The 26,661-nt window shown below is 46.6% G+C and overlaps 1 protein-coding gene across 2 annotated transcripts; it reads left to right on the top strand.

Moving 5' to 3' along the window:
- The first annotated feature begins 373 nt into the window (after positions 1-373).
- On the top strand, positions 374-26,525 carry LOC147904028 (uncharacterized). 2 transcript variants are annotated; one of them, XM_087372690.1, is made up of 5 exons: positions 374-1,109; positions 2,089-2,157; positions 2,529-2,695; positions 25,449-25,873; positions 25,982-26,525. In XM_087372690.1, exons 2-5 carry the CDS (start codon positions 2,155-2,157, stop codon positions 26,266-26,268), a joined length of 882 nt encoding a protein of 293 aa, XP_087228816.1. In that variant the 5' UTR covers positions 374-1,109; positions 2,089-2,154; the 3' UTR covers positions 26,269-26,525. The 2 variants fall into 2 exon arrangements, with proteins under 2 accessions (XP_087228816.1, XP_087228815.1); XM_087372689.1 differs by lacking the exon at positions 2,089-2,157.
- Positions 26,526-26,661: the final 136 nt, after the last annotated feature.

The raw sequence follows: 26,661 nt of genomic DNA, 5'->3' as shown, positions 1-26,661 counted from the left end.
AGGCCAAAACAAGGTGAATGATATATATCTATCATTCATTAGGCCTGCCTTGTGCGTGAGTGAAATGCTTAAGAGAGAGCATAAAATTGGAGGCCTGAAAAGGAAAGAGTGTACAAAGAGTAGTAAATGCAAATGGTCTAATAGTCAACAAGATGAATTTCATTGAGAGAGAGAGAGGGGGGGGGGAGGCTTGCTTAGAGAGAAGAAGAAGAAGAAGAGAGAGAGAGAGAGGACTAAGTCACTAAATGCATGCATTAAAGCCTCTTACAAGGAGCATACTTGGACCAATCACCTTTGTACCAAAGTTATAAATACCAGCTGCCAAAGTTGCTAGCAACCAATAGGAAATTCTCACCCCAACAAATAAAAATAATAGGATTTTTAGCTTTGCAAAACTAGAACCGTTTCTAAGGCTAGCCATAGGGCAGGCCAAAAACCGACTTAGGTAGACGATGAGGCGAATCTACATTTGTAGCCTAGTGCCTTGGATTTTCCATAATCATCCCGATGAGTGAACATCAAATTGCTTTACAATTTAGATGTTTAGATGTGAGATGTGGGTTGTTCAGTAGCGGAACAAGTAATCGCCAGGGAGCTAACATCTATATTCTCTTTAGCTTATAATTATAATCAAGCGTTGGGAATCTAGATCTGTCGCAAGGGAACTGATCGAGAGGGTTTTACGGCCAACAGGGAATGCATCAGCTGTCGGGAGACGGTTGCAGAAGGCCATCTTGTTCTTTCAGCTCGCTTCGAAAACCGTATAAACAATCGCCTTCCCGACCCAAGACGCTAGCCCCTGAGAACTGCCTCGACGGATTTGGAGACTTCATGGTGGCCTCAAAGCCTGAGCAAGGACTCAAACTTTATCTGTGGAGGAATGAGGGAGTGGGAGCCATGGGCGTTGGGGATAGGTCGAGGGTCATGGATCCAATCACTGGGCGCAGGCCATTGAACGTTTAGCGGTGCTTGTAGCTTTCCAGCCGCGCAAGATGGAAGAGAAGGCGGGCAGCAAGGCGTGTCGAAGCAGCCAACGCCACTGAATGAGTCGAATTAACCAGGAAGTGAAGGACGCTGAGAGAAGAACTAGATACCAGCTGGCTAGTCAGGTAGCTGCAACTCGCTCTTGTGATTCCGTCACTGACACCGACTAATGAAAAAAGGGGATCTAGGTCGCGAATCGCCACAAGACCAAGCTTCAAATGCGATGCTCGAAACTTCAAACTTTCAGCGATGCATTCATTCGAGATGAAGACCTGGACCTTGGAATCCGGACTCCGGAGGCTGGGTTCTGACTCTTGAGTCCCGCCTGAACGTTGGAGGCTGTAGCCTGGATTCAAGCTTGGTAGGAGGCTTGCTGCTGGAGCAAGCGATAAGTAGTTTTTGAACTTTGAAACAATTTACAAGACAAAGGAATTTGGATTAATACAAATGAAGCGATTTGTCACCCCCCTAAATATGTCTTGTTTAGAGTCTAGACTCTAACAACTAGCATTATATGACTTTTAAAGACAAACTTGTAATTTAGCCAAGATTTTCAATGTAGATCTTTCAAATGCCCTTAAAATCAGTATTGCCATAAAATTTAACCCTCATAAAAGGCGTGGGCCGTCACCATACATGCTATGCCTTGGGGGGTGAGAATGGTGCTTAATGTCTGTGGATGTGACGGCTTCAACTGGAAACGGTCCAGTGCCCACACGAGCAGTAATTAGATACATACTCAATAAAATGGGCCAATGTGCAATGCTCCGAAGTATTATGTTTGGCTAGACGGAGGTGGAGAAAATGAAGCGCTGCACATTTTTGATGATGAGCAAAATGGCCTACAAGAGTCACAACTTGGAGCAGACTTTAGGTGTCCCTGAGGCTTGAGCCCAAGACCTCCAAAGAGATGCAAACAAATTCAGCTAGAAGCTGAGCACATTGCATTTCTGATATTTCAGGGACTGCTCTAAACAATGCGCACTTATCTTCTTCCTGTAGGGGCTCTTGATTTGTTTTTTGTGATTAGTATTGGCAATGAATAGTTTGTTTCGTCACAAATACAGCTGTCTCACGTGTTTGTTTGCTAATATTTATTTCCAGGCTTGATTGATTTGAAACCGTCTGCTACAAAGAGCACCCATTTTCAGATGCAATGTGCTTATAGATATGGTAACATGGGGAATCCTTTTTGCTCTTCTTTTCCTCTTCTTTTCTATCATGCTAAATGGGCTATTTAGTTTCACGCGTTCTTTCTCTGCACCGGTCCCGCAAGACATATTTATTTTATCCTATCTTTCTCTAGTTCGGGGCCTTTGCAGTCTTTGTTTACTTTGTGATTTTTTGAGTCACAAGAATTACCGTGTTTTTGCACATGCTTTTCCTGTCTTTTGGCTTCTGTGGGCTTCTTTCTGCCTGTCTGACAACATGCCTTCGTGTTAAGCTGGAAATGATGTTCCTTTTTCATCTAATCCTTGATTTTTCAAAGTAGTCTCATCTATGTTTTCTAATTTGAATGTCAAATGTTTCTGCTATGTCTGCAGTGGGATAGGATACAAGATGTTGCAAGAAATGCCACACTCTTCTTTGAGAAAACAGGAGAAAACCACAAAAGGTGTCCAAGGTGCAAAGGATCAGGCTTACTAGTTTTCAGCTCCAAACATCAGCAAAACTCGGCAGCTTTGAATGAACCATGCTGGTTCTGTGAAGGGTATGTTTTAGAACCTTATTGACATGCTGGCTATAGTAGCTATTATATATTTCAGTCTTATATGGATTCTGAAGTTTTTTCATGGAAGCATTTAAAGCTGATATGTTTTCACTGTTTGAAGTAGGCTATTGCAGAAAAGATGTTGATGGAATGAGTTATTTGAATGGCTTGACACGGATACACACTGGAATGCATTGTCTGTACTGCATTAGAGATTTCTTATGCATGACGAGTATTTTGTTGAAGGACTACTTCTACAAACAATTACGTTCTCCTTTGATTGTGTCATTGCCGAAGTTGCTCCTTCTTTCCATTTATCCGCCTCTGTACGTTTTGTCCTTTGAGTCTGCGTGAGGACCTCAGCTGAGGTTTGATCAAGTAGCATGTGCTCCTGTATTGTTGCAGGACGACCTTGAGTGTCAAAAGTTGTGAGCAAAATTACAGTTCATAAGTGCGATGCGAACACATAGAACATTCATACAGGAGTGTAGCGGGAGATAGACTATCCTCACTCTCTCTCCTGCTCAATGCTAACTGCAAGATGATGCACTTAATACACAAAGTGATGCTATGGATGTGAGTGAGAGAATCAGAGGGAGAGAATGTAATACAATTGTATGAAGGGGCTGAAACCCTCACTGCAAAACTGCTGGTCTGCTGCGGGGAGGCCTAGGTGCTGCTTCACTGAAGGCTGGAAGGCTTGAGTGTTAGATGTCACGGTACAGCGGAAGCAAAAGAGATGAATACTTGCTGGAAAACAACTCAACAAAAGTGCAGCAACAAAGTAACAAAGGAGATGGCAAAAGTGAACAAGTTCTTCCTTCTAGAATGATGGGCAAAAGGCTGCAAGAGGAGCAGCTACAAAGGGCAGCAGTTGCTGCAATCTTCTTTCACCAACGGTGGGCTAGACAAGTCGCCTTCTCCCTACTAAGTGCGCGCTGCTGGATCAGCTTCAGTGCTGAGAGGCTGAAGGCTTGAGTGCTCTGTGATAGTGAGGGGGAAGGGGGCTTTATATAATAGAGGGGAGAGGCCACAAAGGGGTGGTGGATTGACCACCGACCATTGATCTTGGACATTGACCTTGACCACCGACCATTGACATTGGCCACCAACCATTGACCTTGACCACCGGTCATTGACCTTGGCCACCGACCATTGACTTTGCCCGGTCAGCGACCCCCTCTCAATCACTCCCCCTTCTAATTGCCTAAGCCCCTTGCCCTTCTCCTCATAAATGGGGGGGCAAAACATGTGGGGCATTAACCACGAATTCTAACACCTCCTCTTAATGACCCAATGGTGGGCTGATACCCATGTGTGTGATCAGATGCTCCAGTTGCTCTCGAGGGAGAGCCTTCGTGAAAACATCAGCAAAGTTGTTGGCGGTGGGGACGTACATCAGGTCAACAATGCCATCGATGATGAGCTCTCGAACAAAATGGTAGTGAACCTCGATGTGCTTGGTTCTAGTGTGAAAAACCGGATTCTTCGCAATCACCATGGAACTTTGGTTGTCACACAGGATCACAATCGCCTTTGTCTGTGTCTGGTCCAGATCCTCCAAGATCCATCTGAGCCATAAAGACTCTCATTTTGCAGTGCATGCAGCCTTGTACTCCGCCTCCATCGATGAGAGGGCGATGGAAGGTTGCTTCTTGTTAAGCCATGAGATAGCTCGTGAAGAAAGCACAAAACAATAGCCTGTAGTGGATCTTCGAGTGTCGAAGTCCCCGGCCCAGTCGGAATCACAGAAACCCCCAAGGTCCAAGCCTGAGGTGTAGGTAATGCCATAGGTACTAGTAGCGTGTAGATACTGTAGTACTCTTAATCCTGCTCTCTAGTGTGCCTCCCTGGGTTTGGCAGAGAACTTGCATAAGACTCCAACGGAGAAAGAGACGTCGGGTTGAGTGTTGGTAAGGTACAAAAGACTCTCTACCAACCACTTGTAACGTCCAGCATTCGCTAATGTTGACGAGTCATTTATGCTGAATTTCAGCCCAACCTCCATCGGTGTAATTGCAGGCTTGCAGTTCTCCATCTGAAACCTCCTAAGCAGCTCATGACAATATTTCTCCTGAAAAATGAAAATACTGTCACTGCTCCGCCGTACCTCAATACCAAGGAAGTAGTGGAACAGCCCCAAGTCTGACATCTTGAACTCTATCATAAGCAGCTTCTTGACTTGGGCTATTCTGTCCTTGTGATTCCCTGCGAGCACGAGATCATCCACATACAAAATGATAACCAGCATCATCCCTCCCTCAATGAAGAAGTAGAGGTTGTGTTGGGATTAGAAGGACTCCCCTCGAGCCCAATTTTGTCAAAGAACTCATCTATCCGCTGGTACCATGCTCTGGGGGCCTGATTCAGCCCGTATAGTGCCTTCCTCACTTTGTAGACCTGTGATGTGGACCGTGGAACATGAAACCCTGGGGGTTGCTCAACATAAACCTCCTCCTCCAAGGTCCCATTAAGGAACGCAGATTTGACATCCATCTGAAAGATGGATGTGCAGCCAAAGCTATGACTGTCCGGATCGATGTCATCCGAGCAGTTGGGGCAAAGGTCTCATCAAAGTTAAGACCCTTTGATTGAGCATATCTCTTCACCACCAATCTAGCTTTGTATTTGTCCCAGCTTCCGTCGGACTTGAATTTCTGCTTATAGACCCACTTGGTTCCGATGACCTTCCTCTTGCGAGGTTGATCCACCAAGTCCCATGTGTGGTTCTTCTAGATGGCGTCCATCTTTGTCTGCATGGCCACCTGCAACTCTGGGATGTCCTTGGCCTCCTCAAAGGACGTGGGTTCTGTGACCCGAGTCACCAACGCACAGTGAGCAGATGAAGCCGAAGCATGCCGCTGGGACCTCCGAAGGCTAGAACTGCTCTCAGGTATATTTGTCACTCCGGACTCTTGTAAAGTCTTGAGATACCACTTTGGGAGTTTCCTCGCTGGCTGAGGATCCTGTGAAGTGGGTACTGGAGCTGGTTGCTCCTCCTCCTCGTCTTCGGCTTTTGGGGCCTCTTGGGGGACCTCCTCAATGATTTGGGTGGGGGAGGGGGAAGAGCTTTGAATTCGTGATCATCATCAACAGTCTCTGGCAGTGTCTCCTCAAACACCACATCTCGGTTGACAATGATTTACTTCTTCTTGGGGTCAAAGAGTCTATATGCCTTAGACTCTTCACTGTAGCCAACAAAGATGCACTGCTGGCTTTTGCGATCAAGCTTCTTCCGTTCATCCTTGTGCACATGAACATGGGCGTTAGAACCAAAAATCTGTAAGTGAGAGATTGTTGGTTTCTTACCATAGTACGCCTCGTATGGAGTCATGTGTTCCACATCCTTTGTCTTCGTCCGGTTGAGAATATGAATTGCGGTTGCCCCAATAGGCTTTGGCAAGATTCTTGCCTTGGAACATAGTCAATCCCATCTCAACTGAGGTCCTGTGTTTCCTTTCTGCTACACCATTTTGCTGAGAAGTCCTGGTTGTAGTCAATTGTCGCTTGATTCCATGTGTTTTGCAGAAGCTGTTGAATTCAGTTGATGTAAACTTGCCTTCCTGATCGGTATAGAAAGCCTTGACCTGCCTCCCTGTTTCTTTCTCCACCTTTGCCTTCCATTCCTCTAACTTTTCAAAGGATTGAGATTTCTTGCCAATACAGGAAACCCAAGTCATCCTGCTGAAGTCGTCGACAAATAAAAGAGAATACCTTGAAGATGCGAAGGAGTTTGTCGACATTGGTCTACATAAGTCGGAATGGATCAACTCTAGAGGGGCCTTAGCCCTGGATGAAGCCTTCTGAGGGAACTTGTCTCGATGCTGCTTGGCCTCCAAGCAAGCTCGACAGAGACCATCTTTGCTTGTGATTGGCGGAAGTCCATCCACCATTTTGGTCTTGTGCATGTTGGTCAAAGTGCCATAATTCACATGCTCGAATCGTTCGTGCCAGAGTTTGGACCGGCCCTGATCTCCATGAACAAGTAGGGCATTGAGTTGATACAACCCATGGTCCTGTACTCCTCTAGCAACCACCTTTCCGTCCTTGGTCTTTACTATGACTTGACCTTTGCTGAAGAGAACCGACATTTGATGCTGGTCCATCTGGTTCACAGATAGAAGATTTTTGCATAAGTTAGGAACATAAAGGACACCTGATATTACCTTCTCTTCGTCGGAGCTCGTGACAAAAGGAATACTTCCAACACCTTTGACCGGGCACGTTCTGCTGTCCCCCACCGTTACTTTGGAGCGTGGATGAGTAGACTCCATGGTGGTGAACCAATTCTTTTTGAAGGACATGTGTTTCAAGGCACGGCTGTCCATGAACTAGCCATTGTCGTTCTCTCTTGCCAAGAGAGCAGAGCATGTTTCTGAGATCATGAAGAGCTTCTCTGTGGTAACATTTGCCGCCTCCCGTTTGACGACTCCTTGCCCTTGCTCTGCTTCTTTCGCTTTAGTTCTGCCTTCTTCTTGCAGCATTCCTTCGCCATATGACCAGGCTTCTCGCAATAGAAGCATTTCATGTTCTTCTTGCGCTCCTGATCATTAGTCTTCTTGTGGAAGTCCTTGGACTTGGACCTGTCCTTCACAATTAGGGCTTTCTCGTCTGCCTTGAAGTACAAATCCTCTCTAGCCTCCTCCTGGATGAGAAGAGGGCAAAACTCTCCAAAAGTCACGGGCTTTGTTCTTTGACCTGTTGTGACCGTCGTCATGAAACCTTTAACTCCTGGGTAGCTTATGTAGCACCATCAGTGCCAACTAGCTTGAATCCACCTTTTGACCAATTGCCGCAAGTTGGTCTCTCACAACCTTCACCTTGGTCAGGTGGTCGTGTACTTTGTCTCCCTCACTCATATCCATGTTGTGAAGTTGATGCTGGAGAGTGAGGATGTGGGCCGTGTTGTCCGTCTCGTAGAGGTCTTTCAAAATGGCCAATGCCTCTATGGAGGTCTCTGCCATCTGGATATGCGGGATGACCGTGTCTGCCATCGTCCCAATAAGCATGGCAAGAGCTTGAGCATCCCGGTCTTCCTAATACTCGAGATCATCCGGATCCGCCGCGGTAACTATGTTTCCTTTGCTGTCCAAGGTGTCTACCGGCCTTGGATCGCCTCCCGTGACGAGCCTCCATAGTTTCCGGGCCACGAGGTGACTCTGGATCTTCACCTTCCATATTGGGTAGTTGGTACCATCGAGCTTCCCGTTTTCTCCAAAGTTGGGGATGAAGGAAGAAGGAAGATGAGGGAGAGGGGGCTGTCGTGGATGAGGCTTTTGTCGACATGTCTGGAAACAGAAATCTTCTTCCTTACTGTTCGGACAGCAAGGGCAGCAAGTAATGCTTGAACCGGGACCGTCTTTGGCGAAGATTCTCGCGTGGAATCCCTTCCTTCAAGCTCCCAGGTGAGCCCTAGAACATGGGCTCTGATACCATGTTAGAAATCACGGTACAGCGGAAGCAAAAGAGATGAATACTTGCTGGAAAACAACTCAACAAAAGTGCAGCAACAAAGTAACAAAGGAGATGGCAAAACTGAACAAGTTCTTCCTTCTAGAATGAAGGGCAAAAGGCTACAAGGGGAGCAGCTACAAAGGGCAGCAGTTGCTGCAATCTTCTTCCACCAATGGTGGGCTAGACACGTCGCCTTCTCCCTACTAAGTGTGCACTGCTGGATCAGCTTCAGTGCTGAGAGGCTGAAGGCTTGAGTGCTCTGTGATAGTGAGGGGGAAGGGGGCTTTATATAATAGAGGGGAGAGGCCACAAAGGGGTGGTGGATTGACCACCGATCATTGACCTTGGCCACCGACGATTGATCTTTTGACCGGTCAGTGACCCCCTCTCAATCACTCCCCCTTCTAACCGCCTAAGCCCCTTTCCCTTCTCCTCATAAATGGGGGGACAAAACATGTGGGGCATTAACCACGAATTCTAACACTGAGGCGGGATGCGAAATGAAGGCCAAGGGGTTGCCTTTTATAGGACCCCTTGGGCCTTAAAATTGACTGACTAGAATGGCTGACCCTACTGCTGCCCACTGATTGGGCTGATGTGGCAGACGACTGGCTATTGACATGGTGCCTTTGCTGCGACTGTTGTTGCGCAGCTGCTGCTGAGCTGGTTGCCAGCGTGGCAGTCCAGTATGGCGACGGGTTGTGGATGCCCGTGACATCCCCTTCTGTTGAAACTCGAAGGAGGGCTTGATAGCCTGCGAAGAAATCTTCCTCCACCCATTCGTGGGAGCCCCTGTGCTTGAACTTGACGGCATACAAATGTTGTCGATTTCCTGTTCCTCTTTTGAACCGATGAAGTAAAATTTGCTTTGGTTCCACGATCTCAGTTTCATCAACAACTTCAGGCTGCTCCACATCTGGTACTGTGGTTAGTGCCGGACCCACATATGGTTTGAGCCAAGACACATGAAATACTGGGTGCATGGTCGCAATGCGATATGATTTACTCATAGGTCTCTGTGATGCGATCGGCTTCGTATACCTTCTCGGATGTCCTGGTGAGAAGGGACTTGAACTTCTTGCCGAAAGCTGCCATATAGGGAGTCCGACCTGTCAGAAACTCACTGTACCCGCCTGTGAGCCCCCGATTTGAGGGGACAAGGGGCAGTGAAAGGTAGGAGGCTGACATCATAGGCAACCAGCACACGGGCTGGTTGCTGCCTGCAACAGCAGAGAAATAGGGGGGGCCTTGTGCCTCCCTTGGAGGCGTCTACAGCCCCATGGACTGGCTGCACAGGGCACCCTTTTATAGGGGCCTGTGGCAGGTCCAGTCGGCCCAACCAGGGCCACCGACCAGGGCCAACCCTGTTCGGATTTCCAGGGCAATCTGGTCAGCCACCAGACAGGGTACCGACCCTGCTGGTCGGTCAACCTAAAGGGCCTGGGCAGTGCCTATAAAAGGCCCACTCCTTCAGTCATTCTGGCATCCAGTGCAGGACAGAAAGCCTTCTTCCTAGGCTGTGCTGTGCACTCAGAGCTGGTTCAGTTTGATAGAGAGAGTTCCATCAGTTTTCCTCAGCACTTCGCGGAGTTTTGTATTGCTCCCTTGGAGCCAGTTTCTGCCCACCTTCCGGTGGATGAATATACTCTTTCTCTCTCTCCGTTTAAGTTATCTCTGAGTGAGTGTTTATTGCATCTGTGATCAGTTATCTGAGTTGAGTGTAGAGAAGAGTGGGAGAGATCTTGGGTGGAGGTTTGAGTGATTCATTCCCTTCTATTTTTTCAACATGGTATCAGAGCCATAGGCTCTCAACTCTTCTTCATCAAAGCACTCTCTGAAAGAAGGAGTCCCTTGGCAGTAAGGCGATTCTGTTTTCAGCTTAGAGATCTTGGGTGGAGGTTTGAGTGATTCATTCCCTTCTATTTTTTCAACATGGTATCAGAGCCATAGGCTCTCAACTCTTCTTCATCAAAGCACTCTTTGAAAGAAGGAGTCCCTTGGCAGTAAGGCGATTCTGTTTTCAGCTTAGGCTAGCACGGGAGGTCAGTACATTTTTTTTTTGCTTCAGTTTTTCAGTTTGCTATTCATCAAGATGGACCAGCATTCAGAAGCCTCTACACCCATTGCTCGTCCTTCCTCCTTCTCCAGTCATCTTCCTTCTTCATTGGAAAGCTTGATGGCACAAACTATCTAATTTGGAAAGTCAAGATCCGAAGCTATCTGTTGGCACGGAAGCTGTGGAAGATAGTGATTGGGACCGAGGAGAAGCCGGAGGACATTGTGGACAAAAGAGGTGAAGTTCTAGTTGAAGCAGATGCGGATGAACTCTGTGTATGGGAGGAGAGGGATGCTCAAGCATTAGCAATCCTTATTGGCACGACAGCAGATGCTGTGATTTCTCATATCCAATTGGCAGAGACGTCTTCAGAGGCGTGGGCCATACTGAAGGAGCTGTATGAAACCGATAATACAGCCCGTATCATTACTCTTCAGCATCATCTTTATAATCTTGATATGAATGAGGGTGATAGTGTGCATGATCATCTGACAAAGGTGAAAGTCGTGCGGGACCAGCTCGCAGCGGTTGGTCAGAAGGTGGACACGAGTCAATTGGCGTTGCTCGCACTCCACAAGTTGCCACGGAGTTTCAAAAGTTTTGTGACTACGGTCACTGCGGGTCAACGGACTAAGCCAATCACCTTTGAGGAGCTTGGCCCACTCTTGCTTCAGGAGGAGGCTCGAGAGAAACTCTTTACGCAAACCGACGAGAAGGCATTAGTGGCCAAAGACAAGCGTGGAAAAGGCAAGCCAAAGGTCTAAGAGGTCAGAGGACGCTGACCGTAAGAAGAAAATGAAGTGCTATTACTGTGAAAAGCTTGGCCACTCCGCCAAAGAATGCCGAAAGAAGAAAGCAGATCAGAAGCGGAAGAGAGAAGCCAAGAACAAAGAAGAGCCTAAGAATGATTCTGCCAATGTGACGACTGGACAGTTATTTTTAATCAGTGAACATTGTTCAGCATATGCAGTCAGTGAAGGTAAAGAGGCTTGGTATGTTGATAGCGGTGCTTCCAAGCACATGTCCAACAGAAGGACTTGGTTCAAAACCATGGAAAGTACACACCCGGATTCCAAAGTTTCTGTCAGGGATAGCCGGACGTGTCCTGTGAAGGGCATCGGTAGCATTCCTTTCATTACAACGGCGGGTGAGGAGAAGGATATCTCTGGAGTACTTTATGTACCCAACCTTTGCAATAATTTACTGTCTGTAAGTCAGATGGACAAAAACAACATGGCAGTTCTCTTTCAAGATGGCAAGGTCACCATGACATCCAAAGCAAATGGACAGATGGTGGCTCAAGGCGTTGAAGAGAACGGACTGTACCGTCTCAGTGCAATGTTGGTTCATGAAGACAATGGAAAGTCCAAACTTTGGCATGAGCGCTTCGGTCATGTCAGCTATGGAATCTTGGCTGAAATGCCAAAGTCGAAGATGGTGGATGGACTTTCACCAATTACAGGCAAGGATGATGTCTGTAGGGCTTGTCTAGAAGGCAAGCAACACAGGGATAAGTTCCCACAAGAGGCCTTGTTTCGGGCCAGCAAACCACTTGAGTTGGTTCACGCTGACATTTGTTGTCCAATGTCTACAGCATCGTGGGCAGGATCTAGGTACTCACTTCTCTTTGTGGATGATTTTAGTAGAATGACCTGGGTATATTGTTTGGCTAAAAAGTCTCAGGCTTTCGAGAAGTTCAAGGACTGGAAGGCCAGAGTTGAAAAGGAGACAAGGGAGGATGTCAAGACATTCCGCACAGACAAAGGGGGAGAATTCACCTCAAATGAGTTCAACACATTTTGTCGCAAGCATGGGATCAAGCGACAACTCACCACCGCACATACTTCTCAGCAGAATGGGGTAACCGAGAGGAAGCATAGAACCACCACAGAGACAGGGCTTGCTATGCTTCGACGGAGGAACCTTTCTAAAGCCTATTGGAGTGAAGCTATCAATACAGCCGTACACATTCTCAACAGGACCAAGACGAAGGCCGTCAAGGACAAGACTCCATATGAGGCATTTTATGGTAAGAAGCCCTCTATTACTCATCTTCGCATTTTTGGTTCTAACGCATGGGTGCATGTGCACAAGGAAGACAGGACCAAGCTTGATTCCCGGAGCAAAAAATGTATCTTTGTTGGGTATAGCGAAGAATCCAAGGCCTATCGACTCTTCGACCCAGTAAAGAAGCAAATCCTTATCAGTCAGGATGTTGTCTTAGAGGAAAAGGAACCTGAATCCCAGGAGGAGCCGCAGATTGAGGAGGATGAGATTGTTCAACCCCCGAACCCACCCCGCCCCAGGTTAACCATCCAAGAGGTGGCCAAATCAGAAGCTGATGTTCTACAAGATACTCAGGAAGAGCAGGATGTTCCGAAAGAAGTTCCAGTTCCTCCTCCCACAGAGAAGGAGAAAAAGTTTCCCCAATGGTACCTACGTACATTGGAAGACCGAATTACCTGAGAGTAGCAGTTCCGGATTGCGGCAGTCTCAACGTCTTCAAAAGACCCCATCCGTGAATTTTGCGTTGGTGGCTCAGCTTGACGAGCCAAGGACCTTCGAGGAGGCGAAGGACAATCCAGAATGGCAGGCTGCCATGAAGGCAGAGATGGATGCTATCCTGAAGAACAATACCTGGGACTTAGTGGCCAGGCCCCCGCGACGGAAAGTCATCGGCACTAAGTGGGTATACAAACTTAAATACAAATCAGACGGCAGCTTGGATAAGTATAAAGCAAGGTTAGTGGTCAAAGGTTTTGCTCAAACTGAAGGCTTGGATTTTGATGAAACTTTTGCTCCCACAGCCCACATGGTTACTATCCGGACAGTGATTGCCCTTGCTGCCCAATTCCAGTGGCCTATTTTTCAAATGGATGTGAAGTCCACATTCCTTAATGGAACCCTGGAGGAGGAGGTATACATGGAGCAGCCACCGGGTTTTCAAGATCCAGGGTCCCCATTAAAGGTCTGCAGGTTGAAGAAGGCGTTATACGGGCTGAAACAGGCCCCCTGAGCTTGGTACCAAAGGATTGATGTATTCTTTCAGAAGATAGGGCTAAGTCGGAGTCCTTCTGAGGCAAACCTTTACTTGTTCATTGAGAAGGGATTGCGACTGGTACTCATCCTCTATGTTGATGGATTCCAGGACAGCATTAACTCCCATGGAGGTTGGGCTCAAGCTAAGTGTTCACGACACATCTCACCCGGTCGATACTTCATTGTACCGACGATTGGTAGGAAGTTTGCTTTACCTTACCAATACTCGACCTGATATTTGTTATGCAGTTGGGCTATTATGCCAGTTCTCTGCTTCTCCCAGGAAGAGTCATTGGGATGCAGGTTTACGAGTGCTGAGGTATCTAAAGGGTACTTGCACCTATGGGATCACCTACACCAAAGGCATCGAACTGGGCGGGTGATGCTGACACCAGCAGATCGACAATAGGGTATTGTTTCTTACTTGCATCTAGTGCCATCTCTTGGCTGAGTAAGAAGCAACTCACAGTGGCCCTTTCATCTACAGAGGCAGAGTACAGAGCCGCGTGTACAGCAGCTTGTGAGACACTGTGGTTGAGGTGGATTCTGGAGGACATGGACGTGTGCCAGGAGGACGCAACAGTGCTGATATGCGACAATCAGAGTTGCATAGCCATTGCCAAGAATCCAGTGTACCATGCGCGGACCAAGCACATCGAAGTTCATTACCACTTTGTTCGAGAGCTCATCATCGACGACGTGATTGAGCTTATCTACTGCCCAACCGCCGATAATTTGTCCGACCTCTTCACGAAGGCACTCCCTCGAGAACAGATGGAGCACCTCATCAAACGCATGGGGATTGGCCCACAGTTGTGACATTGAGGGGGGGTGTTAGAAACTCACTGTACCCACCTGTGAGCCCCCGATCTGAGGGGACAAGGGGCAGTGAAAGGTAGGAGGGCTGGGAAAGAGAGAGACCCAGGCTGACATCATAGGCAACCAGCACACGGGCTGGTTGCTGGGCAGAGAAATAGGGGGGGCCTTGTGCCTCCCTTGGAGGCGTCTACAGCCCCATGGACTGGCTGCACAGGGCACCCTTTTATAGGGGCCTGTGGCAGGTCCAGTCGGCCCAACCAGGGCCACCGACCAGGGCCAACCCTGTTCGGATTTCCAGGGCAATCTGGTCAGCCACCAGACAGGGTACCGACCCTGCTGGTCGGTCAACCTAAAGGGCCTGGGCAGTGCCTATAAAAGGCCCACTCCTTCAGTCATTCCGGCATCCAGTGCAGGACAGAAAGCCTTCTTCCTAGGCTGTGCTGTGCACTCAGAGCTGGTTCAGTTTGATAGAGAGAGTTCCATCAGTTTTCCTCAGCACTTCGCTGAGTTTTGTATTGCTCCCTTGGAGCCAGTTTCTGCCCACCTTCCGGTGGATGAATATACTCTTTCTCTCTCTCCGTTTAAGTTATCTCTGAGTGAGTGTTTATTGCATCTGTGATCAGTTATCTGAGTTGAGTGTAGAGAAGAGTGGGAGAGATCTTGGGTGGAGGTTTGAGTGATTCATTCCCTCCTATTTTTTCAACACGACCCACGTTGGAAGAATGGGTGTCGTTCAGGCTCCCTTGAACTAGGGGTAAGTATTGTTCCCAGCGGGACTGAGCATCCGCAACATAGCATTTCTGAATATCAAATGCTAAGTTGTTGTAGACTTCTGTCTTGCCATCTGATGGTGGATGAAAACTGTTGGAGAAACTGAGCTTGGTACCAAAGTTGTCGAACATGGCTCTCCAAAATTGACCGGTAAACTTTGAATTTCTGTCGAACACAATGATACGAGGCATGCCACACATTGTATACCACCAGCTGAGAAATAAACGAGCTGTGTCCTGTGCGTCGATGGTGCCTTTGCATGGAATCGGCATGACAACTTGCTAAACCTGTACACGATGGTCAGGCACATGTTCCTCCTGGTACCAATAGCTGGTGGAAGGTATGTAACAAAATTCATGCTAATCTGCTCAAAGGGTTGGTTCGAAATCTCGAGGGGTTGGAGTAATCTTGGTAGCTTCCCGTGAGATACCTTCACTTGTTGGCATACTTGGCAATGAGACACATATTGATGAGTATGACTACGTAAACGAGGCTAGAAAAACTTGCGCTCTATCTTCTCGAGAGTGCCCTGCGATGCCTCTGGGTCCTCCTGCTGGAGAATTGTGCATGTCATGGAGTATGGTAGCAGTGTATGAGGGCAACACACAAAGTTGTGCTTTGAAGAATAAATCATAGTCGCCTGGGTGTTTGTTGAGCATGACTTTGTACCAAGGTTTCTGGAAATCTGCATCTGTATGGTACTGGTTGCACATCTCTTCGATAGAAGACTCTTGGACTATGGAAATAGAGGTGACCATTCCTCCTCTTTTGCTAAGAGCATCTGCCACAACATTCTTTGATCTGGGTTGATACTCGATCATGCTGCCAAACTGCTGAAAATTCTAGCTCCATCTGGTTTGTCGGTCGGACCACTGAGCGGCAGGCCTTGTCTGAAGCCACCGCAAGGCCTGATGATCTGTGCGAACTGTGAAATCCTGACCATAGAGAAAGTGTTTCCATGTTTTGAGGGCATGGATGACTGCACATAACTCCTTGTCATAGACTGAGTATATGGTTTCTGCTGGAAGCAACTTGCGTCCTTCGCGAATGCGACGGGGTGACCTTTCTCCTCTAGAACCGCTCCAATGGCATAGTCACTGGCATCAGTCCGTACATCGAAGGGTTGATCCCATTGTGCGAATGCTAGGCACGGTGCTGTAGTAACTGCCTCCTTCAACTAGGCGAAGGCTGAAAGAGTTGTTGGAGTAAAGGTGATAGGCTGTTTCCTGGCTTTTACTCCTTGTAAATGATCGGTGATAGGAACCGCAATTTTTGCCAAATCCTTAATATGCTTCCGGTAGGCCTAGCAAATGCCCATAAACATCCGAATCTTCTGTGCTGTGGTAGGCATCTCCCACTCCACAATATCCTTCACCTTGGCTGGATCTAGGCGAACTCATGTCGGAGTGATGATGTAGCCCAAGTAATGTACTTCCAAGAAAAAAGTGTTTTTTTTGGCGTTGATGTACAATTGGGTGTCCTTCTGAAGTTGAAGAACTTGCTGAACGTGCTTCACACGCTGTGCTGGATCCTTCGAGAAAGTCAAAATGTCGTCGAGAAACACAAAGACACTCTTACCGATCAATGGCTTGAAGATTCGAAGCATCATACAGTTGAAGGATGAGGGTGCCCCTATGAGACCAAAGGGCATCACCACAAACTCATGCTGGGCTTTCTTTGTTGTAATGAAGGGCAAAAAGGGGCCAAGTTAGAGGTCCTTTAGGTGGAAAATGTGGGAGGACTATATAAGTCTCCATCGACTCCCTACTATGTACTTTTTGATGTGACATCTAATCCTATCTACTATCTCCTTCCTCCTACGTGCTGCCTACTCTCTCTCCCAATCTCTCTCTGTCTGTCTGTCTGTCTCTCTTCCTCTTCCTCTACCCCTCCCTCTTTCCCTCTCTCTCTCCCTTCTGCTCCTCTATCCCCCTTTCTCCAAATTTGTCCCTACCCCTTTTCTACATTGGTATTAGAGCACGACTTTGGCAGCTTTGCTTCCCTATTCACCGTTTCCCAATTTCCAGTAGTGTGCCAACGCCAGACGTCAACGCAATGAATCACCAGTGCACCAAGCCAAACACGGACTCAGCAACTACAAGCGTTCAAAGTGCAAGCGTCTATGCTATTGGGCTTCAATATTGACAAGACTGGGTGATGGGTAGATTGGAAGAGAACTTCTACAACAAAAGCATAACACAATAATCAAACACAACAAAAGCAGAACACAACATCAAACAGCTTGGCGATGATTGGGGATTTAGCGAAGTCTGGGCGCCTTGAAGACTAATGGAAATCAACCGCTGTGCCCTGCTCTTTGCCGCCACAATCGTTCCATGCCGCCATCTTCCATACACACTAGAAGCAAACTTACACTGCATGCAATGATCACGCGTGAAATCATTCCACCTGCAGGTAGCCGATTGTCGATATCGATCGACGATTAGACAGGCTGTGTCGCGACCTCATCGATGCCCCTTTTGTGAACAAACTGGGAGGATGTTTGGTCAACATAGCTGCAAAATATGCAACTAATACAATGCAGAGCTAAGGCGCAAGGAATCCAATGCAGAGGCGAGCCTTGCCGCGCCAATCCTTTTGTTGCAAATATTCGCGTGCTCATTGCCTTTCGTTCTCTTCACCATGCAGTTGCCCTTGCAACGGCCTCGCCACCACCCGCCCTCTGTGCACCGCCCGTCGCTATGCCCTCGCCGTCACTGTCGTGGCCAAGCCTTGCACCAACCTTAGCCTCTGGCATTAATTAATTGCCAGGTGAGATTGTAACCAGGGTTAGTTTAGTTGGTGGGTTAGGTTTAGGTTTCGTTAGTTTGGGCCTAGGTTATGTTAGTGCTAACTAGGGTTAAAGGTAGGGTCAAGTTATCCTAAGTCAGTGTCCTAACAGTCCTAATAGTCTTAGGTTAGTACTGTCCTAACAGTCCTAGGTGACATAGGGATCCCCCCCCCCCCCCCCAAAAAAAAAAAAAAAGAGTTCACTTTTCAGCCCCTTTTGGAGCGATTCGTTTCTCCTACATCTCGGGAAGCACAAGCAGCGTAGACGCAATTTCTGGATGCCCTTTTCTCTATGCTCCAGGGTGCTTTCCGCTAGATAGGACAGGAGTTCAGCCAGTAGCTTACCACAGCCATGGCTATGCAAGATACGGCTCTTGCCCAGATGGGACAGTAGATCACATCTGTCATTGCTATGCATGATAAGGGTAAGCAGCCCGCACCCCAGCAAGGGGACCATTTAGACACTCAGGATGTGTTGTCTGCTCCTCGCAGGGGTTTTATGGTAGATGCCCGTTGTGCCTATGAGCATCAGTCTTCTGGACCATTGCTTGTACCCCAGCATGGGGATGATGCATTTTCTGTGCCACAGAGCACCTTCTTGCAAGATGTCAGGCCATCTTTTGGCTCTTAGCTTTCTGCATCTATGTAGGCTGAACCATCTCTTTTGGGCCGACCCGTTGGTGTGCATCCGGCTAGTGCTCCTTTCACCGCACCAGTGAGTATGCTTGGAGTTGGCTTGGGTTTATATGGTAGCCCATACCCCTGGGAGAGAGGTCAATCCTCTTCTCAGCCCTTTGGTATGCCATCATTTCGGAGAGATGCATTTGGTAGAGAGACCCAGCCCGGGGTTCATGCACCTATCGCTCCGTCAGCGAGCACATATAGCCAGACGTAGCCACTGCATCAGAGGGCAGCACTTCTACGCAGCAGGGGGTTGGTGGTGGGCAGCAAGCCACTTTTGATGACATGTTGGCTGATTCTTTGCATTCATATAAGGCCCTACCTGAGGCCATCAAACTTCAGATGCCCTTCTCCGATTATGTGAACCTCAAGCGTGATGATGCCCACACTTATGGAGGTTACACACAATAATTATGCATCCAAGGATATCAAGGACAAACTCACAGTGCATAAGTTTAAAGGGGACACTCACACTCCCAATGAGTTGGAGGAGTGGCTCACGAAGCTGGAAGACTATTTCTTCTTCTACGCCAAGTCTGAGGAGGAGCGCATCATTTTTGCAGGTATGCATATGCATGACTATGCCCACACATGGTGGCGATACATGAGGGATTCACCTCAGAGACCAACCACTTGGAGGGGTTTCAAAGAATGTCCTGGATCAATACTTGGCTGAATTTTATGCCTTGTCACAGACTGGTACGGTCCAAGAGTACTTGCAGCGCTTTTGGAGGCTTTCCCTGTTTGTGTAGGACGTATCTGAAAAAGGAAAGTTGCTGCGTTTCATTCATGGGTTAAGTCCTTCTCTCGCTGCAGATGTGAAGGCACACAACCCTCAACAATCGAGCGTGCAGCCCAATTGGCAGAGTTATTTGAGCCCAAATATGCCAACAAATATAAGATGACAACGGGCATCGCATATGGGAATGCAAATGAGGCTGAGAAGAAGCCTAAGGTGAATGATTGGAATGAAAGAAAATCAGCAGCAACACCATTGCCAAGGTTTTACACAGTTACAGGCAGCAAGATGCCGTATACTAAGCCATACAGGTCATTTGAGACTAAGCCAAGAGCTAAGCCGAGTGTTGGACTTGAAAAATCAGAATTTAAACAACATACCAGGGCTATTATGGACAGTAGAAAGAGGGCAAACTTATGCTTTAAGTGTGGTGAGAAGTGGACTCTTGAGCATCGGGAAATTTGCAAAATGCGTAACAGTGGTATTGCAAAACTCAGCATGATTATTGAGATATCCGATGATGAGGATTTGATGGATGCTTTTGAGACTTTGGATGCCACTCATGATGATTTAGAGGGTGCACAAATCATGGAAGAAGCTCCAAATGTTGGAGCCACGCAGGGGGACTGATTTCCCCTTTGACCCCTGTGGTGCTAATGGACATAATATGCATGGTACACATTCCGATGACACTCAGCCCGTATGTAACATGCGAGGCCGTTGGCCTAAAGTCTATCATGTGGAGCATCAGGTCGCTATGCCTTCTTTTGCATGAGAGGATGCAAATGGCAATGCTCCTGTGGACGAAGAGGAGATCTATTGGGATGCGCAGCAAGCCATTTATGCTATCTCTTCTCATGCCTTGATGGGTTCCAAAAGTGCTGAAACTATTAGATTGAAAGGACAAATTAATGGCAGGACTGTTCACATGCTTGTAGACGGTGGTAGCACTCATATAGTTTCATCAATTCTAAGACCTTACAGAAGGTGGGACTGATTGCTATTGAGATTGATCATGGGTTGAGAGTAGAGGTGGCAAATGGACAGCATTTGGTCAGTAAATTTTGTTGCCAAGATGCAAGGATCAAGCTCTCTGAGGCTAATGAATTTACTAGGGATCTCTTGGCACTGGATATGGGCCCAATAGATGCTGTCTTGGGCTGCAATTGGCTGAAATCTTTGGGTAAAATCAGCATGGATTTAAATGCCCTATCATTCAGCTTTGTCCACAAGGGTAGAACTCTAGCATTGCATGGCATTGCCACTCCTAAATTGCAGGTCATTTCAGCAAGGTAGTTAGCTTGAGAGCTCAGGAAGGAGCATGCCCTCTACGCATTGAACGTGTCAGTATCTCAGAGGGGGTAGCATTCCCCATGTTGAGGATTGTGATATGCAGCAGTTGCTATCGGAATTGGCTGATGTATTTGCTGATATGTCATCCCAATTGCCTCCCAAGAGGGATGTGGATCATGCCATTGTTCTAGAGCCTAGCAATAAGCCCATAAACAAAGCCACATATCGTCTCTTTAAGGTTGAGCGGGAGGAAGTGGCAGTACATGTGCGGGAATTGCTTGAGAAGAACTTCATCTCTAATAGCACTTCTCCTTTGGCCTCTCCGATTCTTCTGGTGAAGAAGAAGGATGGATGTTATTGCATGTGCATTGATTACAGGGATCTAAATAAGGCCACTATTAAGAACAAGTTTCCAATCCCCAGGATAGATGACCTGTTGGATGAACTCAAGGGTACTCGGTTTTTCACGAAGATAGATTTGAGGTCTGGTTACCATCAAATCAGGGTGAAAGAAGGAGATGAGCACAAAACGGCCTTCCGTGTAGAATGGGGCTTGTATGAATTCAAGGTGATGCCTTTTGGATTGACTAATGCACCAGCCACCTTCTAGGCACTAATGAACAAGATATTGCAGCCACTTCTTTTCAGATGCGTGCTGGTTTTCTTTGATGATATCCTCATTTACAGCAAGGATAGACAAGAGCACATTAAGCATGTGAAGCAAGTGCTGGAAATTTTAAGGATGCATCAGCTTTATGCAAAGGCCAGCAAATGCACTTTTATGGCAAAGGAGGTTGAGTACGTGGGGCATATTGTGAGTAGATCTATGGGAAGGGATGGCTGTAATGTAAGGGCCAAAAGGGGCCAAGTTAGAGGTCTTTTAGGTGGAAAATGTGGAAGGACTACATAAGTCTCCATCCACTCCCTACTATGTACTTTTTGATGTGACATCTAATCCTATCTACTACCTCCTTCCTCCTACATGCTGCCGACTCTCTCTCTCTCTCTCTTCCTCTTCTTCTACCCCTTTCCTCTCCCTCTTCCCCTTTCTCTCTCCCTTCTGCTCCTCTATCCCCCTTTTTCCAAATCTGTCCCTACCCCTTTTCTACACTGTGCGGAATGCCGTCTTCTGAATATGCGGCTCATGAATCCGGATCTGATGGTATCCACTCCTTAGATCAATTTTTGAGAACATCTTGGCTCCGTTAAGGCGCTCCAAGATGTAGTCAATCCTTGGCATGGGGAACTTGCTCTTGATGGTCAGCTTGTTCAGTGCACGGTAATCCACACATCCGAGATGAATAGTTCTTCTTGACGAAGAGGATCGGAGCTGCATATGGTGAGTTACTAGGGCGGATGAAGCCACTGCGTAACAACTCCTCTAACTGCTGCTCAAGCTCCTTCTCCATCGTCTTGCTGAGATGGTAAGGATGCTTGCTTGGAGGTGATGATCCAGGCAAAAGCTCAATACGATGGTCCTCTAGCCGGTTGGGTGGTAAGACTGGAGGCAAGCTCATGTGAGGAAAATGTTGTAGTACTGTTGAAACAAAGCTTCTTGCTCGGGGGTCTGACGGGAACTTCTGTATTGGTCGCGTTGACATAGACAATGTATTGTAGGCCATCTCCTGGTGGTTCTAGTGATGCCCTATAGGCCATGGTATGTGCCTTGTAGGCATAAATATAGGCACTTGTAGTGTTAGTGCCTTTTAGCCTGCCTTTTAGCCCACATAGGACACTTAGTCCTATGTGACACCTAGGACACTTAGTCCTAGGTCTAGGTACTTGTACCTTGTACTCCTTTTTTTATTATCCTAGTTGACGTGACGGCTGATTATCATCGACTCCTTTGCAATCTGCACTCTCTCTTTTGCCTATCGATCCTACAGTGGTATCAGAGCCCAGATTTGCTTCCTGCGCCTCTTTTTCGTACTGTCCGTACAACTGTACGGACGTCTGTACAGATACGTACGGATCCCGTACGTTTCCTCCAGCTGCTGTCCAAGGCTTCCAGTGTTTTTTCGTCGCCACAAAGCGCCTCATTGCTGTTCCCAGACTGAGGCGACTGCTTGTAGGCTTCAGCTGCAGCATTTTCGAGGTCTTCCACAGTACCCGTGACCATCTGTCGTCACCTTTGTACTGCAGACGCCTAGCTCCCGCGACTTTAACCAGACCCAGATCCAGGCACCTAGCTCCCGTGACCTCTCCACAGTCATCCGCTGAAGACGTTTTGCTATCGCGACCTGTTCAGAGCCCTCCAAAGGAGACACTACCAGCCACGCACTAAGTTCGAGGTGTCTAAGGGCTGTTCCAGCTACGCTCCAGCGGTCTTTTGCACTTCAACCTGCTGCAGCAGCTTCGTGGTTTGTTATACTCTACCTACAGAGGCCTTTTGAGTCTCAGTCCTAATCTCAAAGGACTAGAAGCTGATTCACAAGCAACATTTGCAGTATTTTACTGTTTTTAACAGTTTTTACTGTCAAACCCTAATTTCCAACATAAAAATTTAGAGCATTTGTATCATGTGGATCTTATATCTAAGCTTGAAGAATAGATCTAACAGCCTTATTATTTCCATTGAACACTAGATCTAACAGCCTTATCATTTTCATTTCTTGTTGCTGTACTTACGCCACACTTTGAGCAGTTGGTAGAACTTGCGGAAGATGTAGTTTGAGGTAAAGAGAACATACGATCTTAGCGGACTATGACAGTGATGCACTATGCATATTGTCCCATTTTAAATGTATTAAAAACAGTTGTGGGCAGATAGGTTGGTGTGAGTTGCCACCTCTTAAAGAAGATAAACCGCTTGATCTACAACCAAAAGGTGTTTGGGATCTAGGGAAAAGGGGTTGAGGCAGAGGAGATAATTTCTTACGTGAAATGGAAGGGGCTCCCCGCTGCGACCACGCTTTTGACGTGTGCATTGAGGAGAATTAATTAGACAATTGGTGATTGAATCCCGTTGTTGGACAAATGTGCAAGCAAGACAATTTATTTAGAATGTAGAGCATAAGTGATAACGCTATGGTATTCTAGTTGCTGAATAGTGTATTAGTAGTAGCAGCACTATGCCAGCTCACTGTATTGTTACATGCAGTCATGAATTCTACTGAAAAGGGAATGTTTCAAGACTGAAATTGTCCCACAAAGGGGGGATTTCATGCATCCCAATTGGTAGGGCCTTAACATGAGCTTCTACTATAAATAGTGCTAGCCTTCTCCTTTAGTGCTAGCCTTCGTCATGGCTGAGTTTGCCCTTCACCTCCGGAGTGCCGACAGAAACTTAGTACGAAGACTTTGTATAAATGGATGCTCAAGTATGTGTGGGTGTGTGGATTTGTAGGTGTGAGAGCATTTTTTTATACTATGGTATACACCCACTGTTGCGCGCTGATGACGTCAGTTGGAATGTCATAGTAGCTAGTCCTTGCCATGCGTGATGGAGTTTATGGTTTTCAATCTTATGAGTGACTATTGTGAGATTGAAATTGCACTATCTTGTGTTTTTAGTTGATGAGTTTGGGAATGTTCCTGGATTCATCTAGGTATAACTACTATACATAGTAGAGTTATGTCAACTCTTTAAGTGGCATGTAATAAATGGGTTTAAAAGACTTTCATGCTTCTTTTACATGACGACTTTAGGCATGCCCTTGGATTCATCTGGGTATGTATAGTTTGTGGCTGTTTATGAATCTTTTAGTGGATTTCATGTAGTGAAAGCTGGATTTTTGAATGTCAATGACAAATTTGTAACCTTATTGAAATATTCTAGTGCTAAGTTCAGTAATATATACATACCCACCTGGTTTTCATCACTTATTCCAGGCATGTCAGCAGGACCCCACATTCCTTATCACACAGGGGACGTGGGGGCCGCTCGAGAGTATCCCGCAGCACCTGGCAGAGGCTGACACAGGAGCTCAGGAGAGGCAGCCAGTCTGGGAGATTATAAGCAGCATCGCAGGATGGCACATTTGGACCTCGCGCTGCGCGCAGATCCTCGGTAGCACCTCCTTATCGACTGCCCAGATCATGACTGACATCTGGAGTGAGATTATACATACCCTCAGAGGCCAGTGGGACCAGATACAGGGGGACTCCCGGGCCGGTCGGGAGAAGCGGAGACGTTTCCTCCGGGTTTGGGACACACAGGGCCTCTTCTTCGAGCAGGCTTCGCAGGGCCTTCAGTGGCGCTACTCACCACCTCTCTGGCTGTTCATTCACACTCGCCTTATCCCTCCGTGAGAGAGAGCTTTACTTTTGTTACCTTTTTGGGCTGCGTCCGATTTGTGAACGCAGCCCGTCAGCTGCAATGCTGACCTCTTGTATCTTGTTTTCGAAGTAATATAATTAGCACTGTTTTTTCGGCAAAAAGTAATATATACATACCTTCATAAGGCTACAATATATAGAATATATCCAATCCTACAAATTAAATTTTTATATAGAACAAGCGCAAGTACAAATGAAAGGGAGTTTATAAGCGACTTTAGACAAAATTATGAGTAAATGAGATAAAATAATAATAGTAATAAATGATTTTCTTCTATACACAACTTTTTATTGTCCATGCCCTTCTATTTTATTACTAGCATGTATGTCCTTTGTTCTAGATGCAGACAGCTTTGAGTCAGCATGTGAAAAAAGTTTTAAAAATGTCTTTCTGCCAGCAGTTGGGTGGATGAGAGCTGGTTTAAATCCTCTCAAGCTGGACTTTGCTTTGATAATTTGTGGCTATGTATAGGGTGCTGTGATGACTTGGACTTACATTTTGTGGTAATGGTTATGTTTTGAGAAGTAGCAGGTCTCTTGCAAAGTCAGATTTGAGTTTCTAGAGTGCTAAGTCTGGAAAGTTTTTTTTTTTTCCCCCAAAGATGTCTGGAAAGTTAAGTTCAGTGTCGCCTGAATGTACATTCAGTGGGCCGTGACCATTAAGAAATGGGCCAAGGAATGTAGTCATCACATGAAATATGCTGAAATGTCTACATGAAAGCTGGTGGATGTCACTTTTCAATGATAAACTCTGGTATCTATTCCTTGCTTATTCCAGGGTTTCTATTCCGTGTGTTTCTGTCTCAATTGTTAGATGCAATCTGTTTTCACAGGGTTGGTGCCCTGCCTATTGCTGGGTTGGATGGTTTTGTCCTTGCTAGAGCAACACCCATTCTTCAAACAAACAATCAGTATGTGCAGCCTCCAGCCTCATTGAGGCCTGAACTGTATCTTGCTAAGTTCCCAGAGACAAAGTGTAGTTTCACAACATTCAAGCCTAATGAAGACCTCACGGCACAGACTGAAACCAAAGTTTTCCAACATACTGTACCGGTAAGACAGACACAGGTGCCGAATGTCTCAAGGTCGAACTCCTCAACTATTTGTAGTCAAAGAAGTCGAAGCTCTTCTAGACAGGAGAGGAACCAAATTAGAGAGAGAGCAAAAAAAGAAGCTGTGGAAAGAAAAAGGCAGATCATGCAGACATTGAGGTCTTACAAAGATGAATCATCTTTGGATGCACAAATTGGACAACCAGGTAGCTTACATAAGCTGAAATTGACATGGATATTCCATTATGTCAAAATTTTCATTGGGTATTACACTTGTTTGAATTGTTGTCCTAATATTTTTGTATTATTTACAGAGGGTCATCAGCCTTTCATAAACAGCCAATCATCAGAAGTACCTGGCAGCTTGCATCAACCTTGGATCAATAGAGAGCAATTCATACCATCTGTTGCTACATCCAAAAGTGCACCTATGAGAAGCTTAGCTTTATTTGGGCAATCTTGGATTGATAGGCTGATCTCTCGTGGGGTCCAAACTCTTTCACATATCCCAAAGCCCATTACATCATTGAACATAGCAAATGGATTTGGTGTCTCAAAGAAGTTTAAAATTTCTGAATCTCTCATGAAACAATCTAGATAAAGTCGACCAGAAACGTCTGCTCACTAATTTGTATCCTCGTAAGGATCGGATTGTGTGGCTCCAATTCTACTGGGGATGCTGACAACATGGAAAACTGCGTGAAGAAAAGAAATGTAAATTGTGTAAGGCAAATTTACGGAGTTTGCTAAATTGCAATGCGTTCTTCTCAGTTTAACTACCCAGATTGTACCTGATGTCTGTGTGGCTCTTCTGATGGTTACTTCTTATCCTTCATCACACATTGTGATGCAGAAATGTCCCGAATTCATAAAATTTTGGGTCCATATGTTTTGGTGTATCTCATGCAGTGTTTGTTTGAAAGTATTAAATGGGGTGCCCTCGATTTTTATTGTGAAGCAATATGACAGGATTAATACGTAGTGCTTCTATCTT

Source organism: Dipteris shenzhenensis, chromosome 3 (genome assembly GCF_047967505.1).
Source record: "Dipteris shenzhenensis isolate YYH24624 ecotype China chromosome 3, Dip_SZ_1.0, whole genome shotgun sequence".
NCBI classification, from domain to species: domain Eukaryota; kingdom Viridiplantae; phylum Streptophyta; class Polypodiopsida; order Gleicheniales; family Dipteridaceae; genus Dipteris; species Dipteris shenzhenensis.
Note: the sequence above shows the minus strand (reverse complement) of the source record. Positions and strands in the feature narration are given on the sequence as shown.